Source organism: Nycticebus coucang, chromosome 3 (genome assembly GCF_027406575.1).
Source record: "Nycticebus coucang isolate mNycCou1 chromosome 3, mNycCou1.pri, whole genome shotgun sequence".
NCBI lineage: Eukaryota > Metazoa > Chordata > Mammalia > Primates > Lorisidae > Nycticebus > Nycticebus coucang.
In genome coordinates this window covers 25,255,288-25,267,585 of record NC_069782.1, presented here as the reverse complement: position 1 = coordinate 25,267,585, position 12,298 = coordinate 25,255,288, and the positions used below count along the sequence as shown (strand labels likewise).

General features: G+C 40.9%; 1 protein-coding gene and 1 non-coding gene across 2 annotated transcripts in view; one reads left to right on the top strand and one right to left on the bottom strand.

Annotated features, from left to right (window-relative positions):
- The window catches only part of CFAP54 (cilia and flagella associated protein 54), a 339,644-nt gene that overhangs the window by 237,206 nt on the left and 90,140 nt on the right, over window positions 1-12,298 (top strand). The window contains exons 57-59 of the mRNA XM_053586325.1: window positions 308-463; window positions 9,996-10,101; window positions 11,015-11,108. Coding sequence (XP_053442300.1) covers window positions 308-463; window positions 9,996-10,101; window positions 11,015-11,108 — 356 coding nt within the window. The remainder of the gene's footprint in view (window positions 1-307; window positions 464-9,995; window positions 10,102-11,014; window positions 11,109-12,298) is intronic.
- On the bottom strand, window positions 706-812 carry LOC128582740 (U6 spliceosomal RNA). Its single transcript, XR_008379186.1, has one exon. It is a non-coding gene; the product is annotated as a U6 spliceosomal RNA (small nuclear RNA).

Below are 12,298 nucleotides of genomic sequence, written 5' to 3'. Positions count from 1 at the left end.
TACACAGAGGACAGTAAAAGTCATTGGAAAACAAGCAAGAGGAGGAGAGAAAGGGCAGTTGCTACATTTGTAAGCCTGACTCAAGTCATATATCAAAAACATCTGTATCCCTTAATGTTTTGAAATAAGAAAGATGAAGTTTCCAAAGGTTATTGTTATAGTTCACTGTTTCTTGGCTGCTAAAAACAGTGCAGACCACCAGAGTTTTTAATGGATGTCATTACTACAAGAGTGGTCTGGAACGTGGTGCCTTGTTATGAACATTATACTTTTATTGTTCTCTCCCATCCAACTGTTGTTCTTTTAGGACATACAATGGCCAAGCAAATATACTATAGCTATAAAAGGAAGGACCCCTCAAAGTGGCTACCTGCTCTCCGTCTGTTTGAAACGGCCCTGACACTCTGCAAGACAGCAGCAAGAGAGGAGAATGAGGTGGAGGCGGAAATCCTTTTCCAGAAAGGTAAGATGCCTCAGGGGTCAGAACTATGACAAAATTCGTGGATGTTGTTTCCTATTAATAATAGGCTTCCGAAAAACGTGGCTACTGACTATAAAAATTACAGATGTTACAAAGAGCTTGGTGATAAGTAAACACACAGATATCCCTGCCAAACTCAATTTTAGATAAAAGAACACTGCTGGTTTCAAGTTTACATCTAGAAAGGAAAAAAAGTACTACCACTTCATTTCTTTCTTTCTTTTTTAAATATGGAACGCTTTACAAATTTGTGTGTCATCCTCGCGCAGGGACCAGGCTAATCTTCTCTGTCTCATTCCAATTTTAGTATATGTGCTGCTGAAGCGAGCACTTCATTTATTTTATAACTATAATTGACCCTTCTCTTATACAAAGTTTCGTGTTTAACCAAAAAAAAAAAAATCAGCTTTGTCCACCTAGCTATCAATAATGTTACCTAAATAATGCTTGGAAGATATCTTTTTCTGCATCAGTTTATTAATTAGCTAAACATTTTGGTTATTTTCTGTAACTAAGAGACGCATACCACTGAAATTAAATAGCTATAGCATGTGTGCTTACAATTTATATGCAACACCGATTTACATAATACCCTTATATAACTGTATTACAGCCATTTTAGCAGTGAGGAAAAGATGAGGATGATCCCTCTCATTCGCTAAGAATCTACATCCCACCATAGTCAGTGTTTTACCCCCCAGATTGCTAATTCCTCCAATAGCTCGTCAGGGTAGGCCTGACTAATCCCAGTTGACAAGTGAGGAGAATGAGGTATAGTCTGGTTAAGTCGCTTTCCCCAAATCAGCAGCTACTAAAGGTTATTGCCCAGATGTGAATTCAACACCAGCTAGTTCTGTGCCCTTTCCACAGGCTACATGGAAACTGAGGTCCCTTTTACAGTGATCATAAGAATTCCTTTTCCTGCAGTTTTGCTACCCAGGTTCTCTGCTGCTGCCGACACTTGAAGGCTGTGGCTCAGCCTGAGGGCCATGAGCTGTCTGAGGGCTGGACCACATGCATCACCGGGGAGAACTTTCAAGCACTGGCTGAGGTTTTAGCATTCCCACCTGCCTTAAGTTTGTGAAGTTTTTTAATTTAAATGGTTTTAAATTTATTTTTAACTGACATAAAAATTGTATATGTTTATGGGCTATAATGTGATGTTGTGATGTTGTGTATGTTTACAATGTGGAAGGTTAAGTCACACTAATCAACATATTTGTCACCTCACGTATTATTACCTTTTTATAGTGAGAATCTATACTCTTGAAATCTATACTCTTAGCAATTTTCAGGTAACAGGGCAAGATCATTATGGTCACCATGTTATACAATAGATCTCCAGAGTTCATTCTTCCTAATAAAACTTTGTGTTCCTTGATCAACATCTCATCCTTAACCCTCTCACTCTCCAGTTCCTGGTAACCAACAGGCCGCTTTCTCTCTACTCCTGTGAGTTTGACGTTTTTAGTTTCTATAAGTAGGTGATGTCATGCGGTATTTGTCTCTCTGTGTCTAGCTTATTTCACCTAACATAATGTCTTCCAGGTTCATCTGTTTGTTGTAATGACAAGATTTTCTTTTTTGTTTTAAATTATTGTTTTTTATTATTAAATCATAGCTATGTACATTAATGTGATCATGGGCACAACACACTGCTTTTATAGAACGTTTGACACATTTTCATCACACTGGTTAACATAGCCTTCCTGGCATTTTCTTAGTTATTGTGCTAAGACATTTACATTCCACATTTGCTAAGTTTCACATGTACCCTTGTAAGATGCACCACAGGTGTAATCCCACCAATCACCCTCCCTCCACCCATCCCCCCTCCTTCTCCTCCCTCTCCCCCTTCCCCATATTCTTAGGTTATAACTGGGTTATAGCTTTCATATGAAAGCCATAAATTAGTTCTGTAGTAGGGCTGAGTACATTGGATACTTTTTTCTTCCATTCTTGAGATACTTTGCTAAGAAGAATATGTTCCAGCTCCATCCATGTAAACATGAAAGAGGTAAAGTCTCCATCTTTCTTTAAGGCTGCATAATATTACATGGTGTACAAATACCACAAATATCCACATTCGTGGATCGATGGGCACTTGGGCTTTTTCCATAACTGAGCAATTATGAATTGGGCTGCAATAACATTCTGGTACAAATATCTTTGTTATAATGTGATTTTTGGTCTTCTGGGTATATGCCTAGTAGAGGAATTATAGGATTGAATGGCAGATCTATTTTTAGATCTCTAAGTGTCCTCCAAACATCTTTCCAAAGGAATGTATTAATTTGCATTCCCACCAGCAGTGTAGAAGTGTTCCCTTTTCTCCACATCCACGCCAACATCTCTGGTCTAGGGATTTTGTGATATGGGCTAATCTTACTGGAGTTAGATGATACCTCAAAGTAGTTTTGATTTGCATTTCTCTGATAATTAAAGATGATGAGCATTTTTTCATATGTCTGTAGGCCGTGCACCTGTTTTCTTCAGAGAAGTTTCTCTTCAAATCCCTTGCCCAGCCTGCGATGGGATCACTTGTTCTTTTCTTGCTTATACTTTTGAGTTCTCTGTGGATTCTGGTTATTAAACCTTTGTCAGAAACATAACCTGCAAATATCTTCTCCCATTCTGAGGGCTGTTTGCTTGCTTTACTTACTGTGTTCTTGGCTGTGCAGAAGCTTTTTAGTTTGATCAGGTCCCAGTAGTGTATTTTTGAAGCTGCTTCAATTGCCCGGGGGGTCCTCCTCATAAAATACTTGCCCAGACCAATTTCTTCAAGGGTTTTCCCTGCACTCTCTTCTAGTATTTTTATAGTTTCATGTCTTAAATTTAAATCTTTAATCCAGTGAGAGTCTATCTTAGTTAATGATGAAAGGTGTGGGTCCAGTTTCAGTCTTCTACAGGTTGCCAGCCAGGTCACCCACCACCATTTGTTAAATAGGGAATCTTTCCCCCACTGAATGTTTTTAATTGGCTTGTCAAAGATCACATAACAGTTAAGTAGCTGGATTCATCTCTTGGTTTTCTATTCTGTTTCAGACATCTATTTCTCTGTTTTTGTGCCAATACCATGCTGTTTTGATCACTATCGATTTGTAGTAAAGTCTGAGGTCTGGTAGTGTGATTCCTCCTGTTTTGTTTTTATTTCTGAGTAATGTCTTGGCTATTCAAGGTTTTTTCTGATTCCATATAAAATGAAGCATTATTTTTTCAAGATCTTTAAAGTATGACAATGGAGCTTTAATAGGGATTGCATTAAAATTGTATATTGCTTTGGGTAGTATGGACATTTTAACAATGTTGATTCTTCCCAGCCATGAGCATGGTATGTTTTTTCATTTGTTAACATTTTCGGCTATTTCTTTTCTTAGAGTTTCATAGTTCTCTTTATAGAGATCTTTCATGTCATTTGTTAGATAAACTCCCAAATATTTCATCTTCTTTGGCCCTACTGTGAATGGAATAGAGTCCTTGACTGTTTTTTCAGCTTGACTATTTTTGGTACATATAAAGGCTACCTATTTATGAATGTTGATTTTGTAACCTGAGACACTGCTGTATTCCTTGATCACTTCTAAGAGTTTTGTAGTAGAATACCTGGTGTTTTCCAGATATACAATCATATCATCTGCGAAGAGTGAAAGTTTGATTTCTTCTGACCCTATATGGATACCCTTGATCGCCTTTTCTTCCCTAATTGCAGTGGCTAAAACTTCCATTACAATGTTAAAAAGCAGTGGAGACAATGGGCAGCCTTGTCTGGTTCCTGATCTGAGTGTAAATGATTTCAATTTGACTCCATTCAATACAATATTGGCTGTGGGTTTGCTGTAGATGGCCTTTATCAGTTTAAGCAATGTCCCTTCTATATCAATTTTCTTAAGTGTTCTGATCATGAAGGGATGCTGGATATTATCAGAAGTTTTTTCTGCATCAATTAAGAGAATCATATGGTCTTTGTTTTTTAATTTGTTTATGTGCTGAATTATACTTACAGATTTACAGATATTGAACCAGCCTTAAGACCCTGGGATAAAACCAACTTGGTCATGATGTATAATTTGTTTAATGTGTTGCTGGATTCTGTTAGGATCTTGTTGAATATTTTTGAATCAATATTCATTAGTGATATTGGTCTATCATTTTCTTTTCTTGTGGGGTCTTTTCCTGGTTTGGGGATCAGGGTGATGTTTGCTTCATAGAACGCATTGCGTAGTCTTCCTTCTTTTTCTATATTTTGGAACAGGTTGAGTAATATAGGTACTAATTCCTCTTTAAAGGTTGTGTAGAATTCTGATGTGAAGCCATCTGGTCCTGGGCTTTTCTTTTTAGGGAGATTTTGTATGGTTGATGCTATTTCAGAACTTGATATGGGCCTGTTCAACATTTCCACTTGATTCTAAGTCTTGCAATGTGACGTGCTTCGACGTATTGGTCAATTTCCTTCAGATTTTCATAATTCTGAGAATAAAGTTTCTTGTACTATTCATTAAGGATTTTTTTGAATGTTTGAGGAGTCTGTTGTTATTTCATCTTTGTTGTTTCTGATTGATGAGATTAGAGATTTTACTGGTTTTTTTTCCTGTTTAGGTTAGTCAAAGGTTTATCTATTTTATCGACCTTTCAAAAAACCAACTTTTTGATTTATTGATCTGTTGTATAATTCTTTTGTTTTCAATTTAATTTAATTCTGCTTTAATTTTGGTTATTTTTTTTTCTTCTACTAGGTTTAGGGTTGGAATGTTCTTCCTTTTCTAGTTGCTTGAGATTTCCAATTAAGTTGTTAACTTCCTCTCTTTCCGTTCTCTTGAGGAAGGCTTGCAGTGCTATAAATTTCCCTCTTAGGACTGCCTTTGTGGTATCCCAGAGGTTCTGATAATTTGTGTCTTCATTGTTGTTTTGTTCCAAAAATTTGGCAGTTTCCTTCTTAATCTCATCTCTGACCCAGCTATCATTCAACATAAGGTTATTTAACTTCCATGTTTTTGTATGAGTATGCAGATTCCTGTTGTTACTCAGCTCAACTTTTATTCCATGGTGGTCCGAGAAGATGCAAGGAATAATTTCTATTCCTTTAAATTTACTGGGGTTAGACTTGTGACTTAAGATGTGATCGATTTTGGAGTAAGTTCCGTGGGCTAATGAGAAGTATGTGTATTCAGTTTTGTTGGGATGAAATGTTCTGCAAGTGTCTGCTAAATCCAAATGTTGGATGGTTAGGTTTAAATCTAAAATTTCTTTGCTCAGCTTCTTATTGGAGTATCGATCCAACACTGCCAAAGGAGTGTTCAAGTCGCCAACTATTATGGAGCTGGAAGAAATCAAGTTGCTCATGTCTGTTAGAGTTTCTCTTATAAATGAAGGCGCATTCTGGTTGGGTGCATAGATATTAATAATTGACATCTCATCATATTGAGTATTACCCTTAACAAATATGAAGTGACCATTCTTATACTTCCTTACTTTTGTTGGTTTAAAGCCTATTGTGTCTGCAAATAGAATTGCAACACCTGCTTTTTTTCTGATTACCATTTGCCTGAAATATGGATGACCATGCTTTCACCCTGAGTCTATATTTATCTTTTAAAGTAAGATGTGACTCTTGTATGCAGCAAATGTCTGGCCTGAGGTTTTGTATACATTCAGCCAACCTGTGCCTCTTTAGAGGATAGTTTAAGCCGTTCACATTAACGGAGACTATTGATAAGTCTGGTAAAATTTTGGGTATCGAGTTTTTTCAAAGTCCAGTGAACATTTTTAATCCTTTCGCCACTGTGGAAGTTGGAGTTTCATCCGAAGTTTCTGAGTGAGTTTACTTTTGTGGTAGAGGATTGGGCTGGTCATTATGGAGGATAGGTCTGAGAATATCCTGAAGAGCTGGTTTGGTTATGGAAAATTTCTTCAGCATATGAATGTCATTAAAGTATTTAATTTCTCCATAATAAATGAAACTCAGTTTAGCTGGATACAGGATCTGGGATTGAAAGTTATTTTGCTTTAGGAGATTAAAAGTGGATGACTACCCTCTTCTGGCTTTAAAAGTTTCAGCAGAGGGCGGAGCCTGTGGCTCAAGGAGTAGGGCGCCGGTCCGATATGCCGGAGGTGGTGGGTTCAGGCCCAGCCCCGGCCAAAAAAAAAAAAAAAAAAAAGTTTCAGCAGAGAGATCTGCAGTCATTCTAATATTCTTCCCTTTGTAAGTAATGGATTTCTTACATCTGGCTGCTTTCAGAATTTTCTCTTTCATATTAACTTTAGTGAAGTTAATTATGATATGCCTGGGGGATGTTTTATTCACGTTGAGTCGTGCTGGGGTTCTGAAACTGTCTGCAATCTGAATTTCAGAATCTCTTGGCATGTCTGGAAAATTCTCTGTCATTATTTCATGTAGAAGGGCCTTTGTGCCTTGCGAGGACACTTCATCACTTTCAGGGATTCCAATGAGGCAGATATTAGCCTTCTTCGAATTATCCCAGAGCTCTCTGAGAGAATAATCCGTCTTTGCTCTCCATTTCTCTTCCTCTTTGAGAGTTTGGGAGCGTTCAAAGGCTTTGTCTTCAATGTCAGAAATCCTTTCTTCTGCTTGTTCCACTCTGTTACTGAGGGATTCTACTGTATTTTTCAGATCTTTGAGGGCTGCAAATGCTTGCTTCAGTGCGTCAAAATCTTTGGTGGTTTCATCTTTAAATTCATTAAATTCTTGAAACAACTTTTGAATTTCTCCTCAGATTTCTAATTCCAACTTTTGAATTGCTCCTCGAATTTCTAATTCCAATTTTTCTCCATTCTATTAATCTTTTTTGCAATCCAAATTCTGAATTCGATTTCTGACATCTCGGCCAGGTGTTTATGAATGGGATCTTCAGTTAACCTGCCATATCTTTCCTTGTGGGGGTTGATCTATTCTGGTTATTCGTGTTACCAGAGTTTTTCCGCTGATTCCGCCCCAAGATTGTTTTACACCGTTTGATTTTTTTCCCCTGGAGCTTTGTTGAGGACCCGTGCAGTGCTATGGCCTGAGAAACTTGGGACCTGTTTGGTGTGGTGGGGCTAAGTGGTTCTGTCTTGTTTTCAGCTTGTCTCTGTTTGACCTAGTTACTCTTGGTTGAAGTCTCAGCTGTGGAGAAATACCAGCAATTAAGTCACCCTGCCCCCCACAGGCAACAATTGGAAAAGGAAAATCAAACCTTTGTACAACCACACACCCAGGGCACCACCTGAATAGTCCTCAGGCGATTGGCTCAATTCAAAAAGTCCAAATAAATTGTCTCAGTCAGCACCTGTCTCAGGTGGGATTGTTTAAAAGGTCTCTGGCCACTGGATTGCAGGGGTCTGGTGACTACTCAGATATGGCTTGCTCCGGTACTCCATGGAGTCAGGAGGAGTCACCCTGCAAATAGATCAGTCTGGGAAGGTTGATGCCTCCTTCCCCACCTTGCATCTCTGTCACACCCAGTCACTGATAGCCCCGCAGGGCTGTGACCCAGTTGCCTGTAATGAACAGATACTTCAGGGGTTTGCACCTGCCTAAATCACAAGGAAATCTATTTCTGCTTAGCCAGGCTGCTGCACTCTGCCTCTATCTAGTAGGGGGAGGTGAGGCCTGACAACCTCGGGTGCTTGATGGAGGCTGGGGGGTGTTCACTCAGTTCCAGCCCCGCCCCTGATTGATGTTACTGACAGAACAGAACAGAACAGCTTTGTGGGGATTTGTTTCTGTCCCTGCTAAATTCTCCTGCAGAAGAGAAGCTGTTTTGAGTTCCCAGAGCCTGCTCCTCAGGCCCTGTCTTTCTCCTGCAGGTTTGTATTCGGTTACCTATCAGTTCTAGCCTCCTGTCTTCCTTTGTCTATAGGCTGATGATCCCCTGAGGGCCGGATGCGTCTTTGGCTCAGTAAAGCGGTCCTCTGGGTCAGCCCCACCCTGGGAACTTCCCGGCTCTGCGCATGCGTTTCTAGTCCCCATGCTCTACCCAGGCCAGTACTGCCTCAGGCAAACCGTTTGCTCACGGGGCCTGCATTTCCATCCCAGATCTGTTCTGTCGTGATTGCCACCTGAGTAGATGCCCGGCAGCCTCTGGTTGCCCAGGGAGACAGGGGGTGTGGCTTTGGAATATCCGGGAGTGAGACCTATTGTTGCCAAAAGATGGCTGCTGCTCTGCGCCTCGGGGCACCAACGCTCCCGCGTGGTTCCCTCTCAGCCGACCATCCTCTCCTCACTCCCATGCCGCAGAGTCAGCACTGACCAGCTGCAGTTTAGGCCCTGTCCACATCCCTCAAGAAATCACCCAAGAATCTGGACTCCTGGGGGACAGGCCTCCAGACCTCAGAGTGAGAGTGGAGGGAAGTGCTGGGAGCTCAGAGTTGCAGGTAGAAAATATATACAGTTTTACACAGTTTTATGCCTGGCAGGAGAGTGGTACCCTAGTAGGGGAGGTAGGTCCAGTTTTTAGAGATCTCTCCTGTGGAGTGTAGTGGGAGGACCTTTGAACTCTGCTGGTTTGTTTGTGGGGTACTCTGAGCCGTTCTCATGGGGGAGGGGACTCCCATCCACTTGGTGATGGATTTTGTACCTTTTGTTTGTATCCTTGGGGTCTCACCTCGCCTCAGCAGGGTGGATGTGCGTTCTTCAACCTTCTCTCTTGGTGCAGCTCTAATCTACCAGGTTACTTGCTAAATTTCTGTCCTTTAACTCTCCTTCTGGATGGGAGCCTCTGTGGAAAGTTGACTTCAGTCAGCCATCTTGTCTCTGGCTCCTAGACAACTTGTTGTTGTCCCACCTCATTGCCAGGATCTTATGCAGCCTGCAGTGGGACAGCGGGTTGTTGGATGGAGTCGAGGTCCCTCCTGTCTCATTGCGGAGGCCAGCACTGCGAGTACTGCCCTCAGCCATAGCCCAGCGCGTCCCAACTGCCGCAGCTGATGTGGCACCTCGCCTTCGCCAGGGACCTTGGCGGTTGCCTGAGGACTGGACACATGCAGATCTTCATGACAAGATTTTCTTGCCTTTTAAGGTTGAATAGTATCCTATCATTCATATACCATTTTCTTTATCCATTCATCCTTTGAAGGGCACTTAGATTGATGCTATTGTGAATAGTGCTGCAATAAACCTGGGATCACAGATGTTTTCCCTGATATCTGTAAAGTACACAGGGAAAAGGGGAAAATGGATGTAGAAAAAAGGAATGAGATGCAGGAGGAGGTGAAAGCATAAAGTAAGGAAATGGAGGAAAAATAAGATGATAAGACCAGTTGTGTCAGGAAAGGCAAAGGAATCTTGACTCAGTGTGGTCAACTGGAGTGGGCAGAGGAAGCCTAAGCTCCCCGGGGAAGGAAGCAGTTTATCTTTCCCCATTGGCTTACCTTCCTACAAGAAAAAAAAACAACCAGATGAGGCAGACCAAAGGACAGTACATCAGATGTCCCAAATTTCCAGCATGAAGTATTTGTCTTACATTCTAAATAACAGAAAAAGGAAAAACTGTCTTTGTGTATCTTTTTCCTTTTCCAGGCAAAATAGAACGTCAAATAATGATGGAAGAGAAATCTCCAACTTTACAACTTGAGAGTTTATGTGAAGCTATACAACTGAGCTTGAGAAATGACCAAAACTCAGAGTAAAAATATATCTTTTCTTTGTTAAAGCTGTGTGGGTTTGGTTTGAGCCACATGTTCTGTAGTTCATTGACCTTTCAAGGCTTGGAGGGTTGGGAGGCCTCTCTGTGGGAGGCGTAGTCCATGCTGTCCATTGCAAGCTCGTTGCTTTTGGCCCCAAGCCAAGTCCTCCTCACAGGCAAGGTAGATGATGGTCATTATTCCATTAGCGTACTGAATTATGAATCACTTCTGGCCATATCTAGATTTACTGTCAGTTCCAGGATTGCTGGGGCCTCTTTTCTGGATGACTGACTTATAAACAAGAAGTTCCTCCCCTAGATGTGAAATGGTAGGTAGAAGGGATTTGGGTGGATATTCACTTTGGTTCTCAGCATCGGGGCTGGCTAACTTAATTCTGCGTGAAACTCACCTCCATATTGAGATTAAGCCACCTTTGCTTCAACTGCACTTACCTGCAGCTGACAGGTTTGATAGTCATAGACCTAACCCACACCCAATCATTGCTTTTTCATTGCTTAACTATGTGTTTCTTTCGATTGTAATTAATGAAGGAGGGTAGAGAGAAAGGCCTGTTTTTCAAGATAGGTTCCTCTACTCCAGATCTTCCCTTCTTTAGTGGCTTGTCTGCTGGAATATTCTAAGATGGTTTAGATGTTGGGCTTCATGTAGTCGTGTCATGGAGAATTGCCAACACAGCAATGGTTAGCTCTCTTCAAGAGTTTCCAGTTTTAGTAGGGAGGAAGATGCTAGTGTTAGGGCTAACAGCACTATTAAAGGAGGGTATGAGTTTGGGACAGATGCTGGTTTTGCCAATTTTTACATTTCGTCAGCTCAGGAATTGTTGGCAAATGATGCAAATGATTATGAGCGGTGAAGCTATTTTTACTAAAGTACAATGTTGTATCGTTTTAGATTGATAAGAAATTCCTACCTAGAAATGGCCCTATTATATTTTCATCTGATGAAGCCAAAGAGAAGAATGTCATCATCACCATTATTGCTTAAGGTAATAGTCTATTTTATTAGAAATTATAAGTTAATTGCCTTTAAGCTTGCTATTTTGGTAACAGTGTGCTATTGAAATAATGAGACTGATTTTCCTGCGTGACTTGGAGAAATTAATTCATTACTCTATGGTTACATTTATATTTAGATGCTTCTTTGGATATTTTATGTAGGGCTCTGGAAATGGTTTCAAATAGACATTTTTGCCTGTTAAAATTATCCATGAGGGCGGCACCTGTGGCTCAGTGAGTAGGGCGCTGGCCCCATATGCCAAGCATGGTGGGTTCAAACCCAGCCCCAGCCAAACTGCAACAAAAAATAGCTGGGTGTTGTGGCGGGCACCTGTAGTCCCAGATGCTCGGGAGGCTGAGGCAGGAGAATCACGTAAGCCCAAGAGTTAGAGGTTGCTGTGAGCCGTGTGACATCATGGCACTCTACCCGAGGGCGGTACAGTGAGAGACTGTCTCTACAAAATAAATAAATAAATAAATAAATAAATAAATAAATAAATAAATAAAATAATCCATGAAATGCAGGTGTATGTAAATACTCTGGGCAGCAAGCCATTAGTATTAATCAGGATAACTGCAGAAAATGACATATTGATTAAATGGATGGACAAATAAGGTTTTTGGCACTGATACAGCCTATAAACAGATCACTGTTTGATTCATTCATCACAAATCCGCTGAGCACCTACTACAATCCAGGCAGTCTTCTAGGGCAAGTGGTAGAGCAGTGTTTAAGGAAAACTCAAACCCTGTTCTTGTCTCTCTGTGGAGCAACAGATGATAAACCAGAGAAGAATAGATGCCAGGGAATGAGGGAGAAGGAGGGAAATGGGGATGACTTTTAGGATTAGGAAATACTTTGGGTTGATGGGATTATGAAAATATGTAGAGGGAAGAGATGATATTCAAGGTGGGATTTGCTGGATGAAGAGGGAGTCCTGCGGGGGTTGCAGAGGGATGCTGTGATTCCAAACTAAGGTGCAGAAACATCTCTAAAAGGCTTGTGAAATTACAGATTCTGATTCAGCAAGTTGGGAATGGGGTCTGAGTCTGACTAATGAGCTCCCAGGTAATGCCGATTCTGTTGGTCCATGAACCACACACTTCAGTACCCAAGGTGAGACTAAGGGAGGTCTTAGAGGCAGGAATAATCCCACTGGGTTAAAGGTGTCTGAGTCCA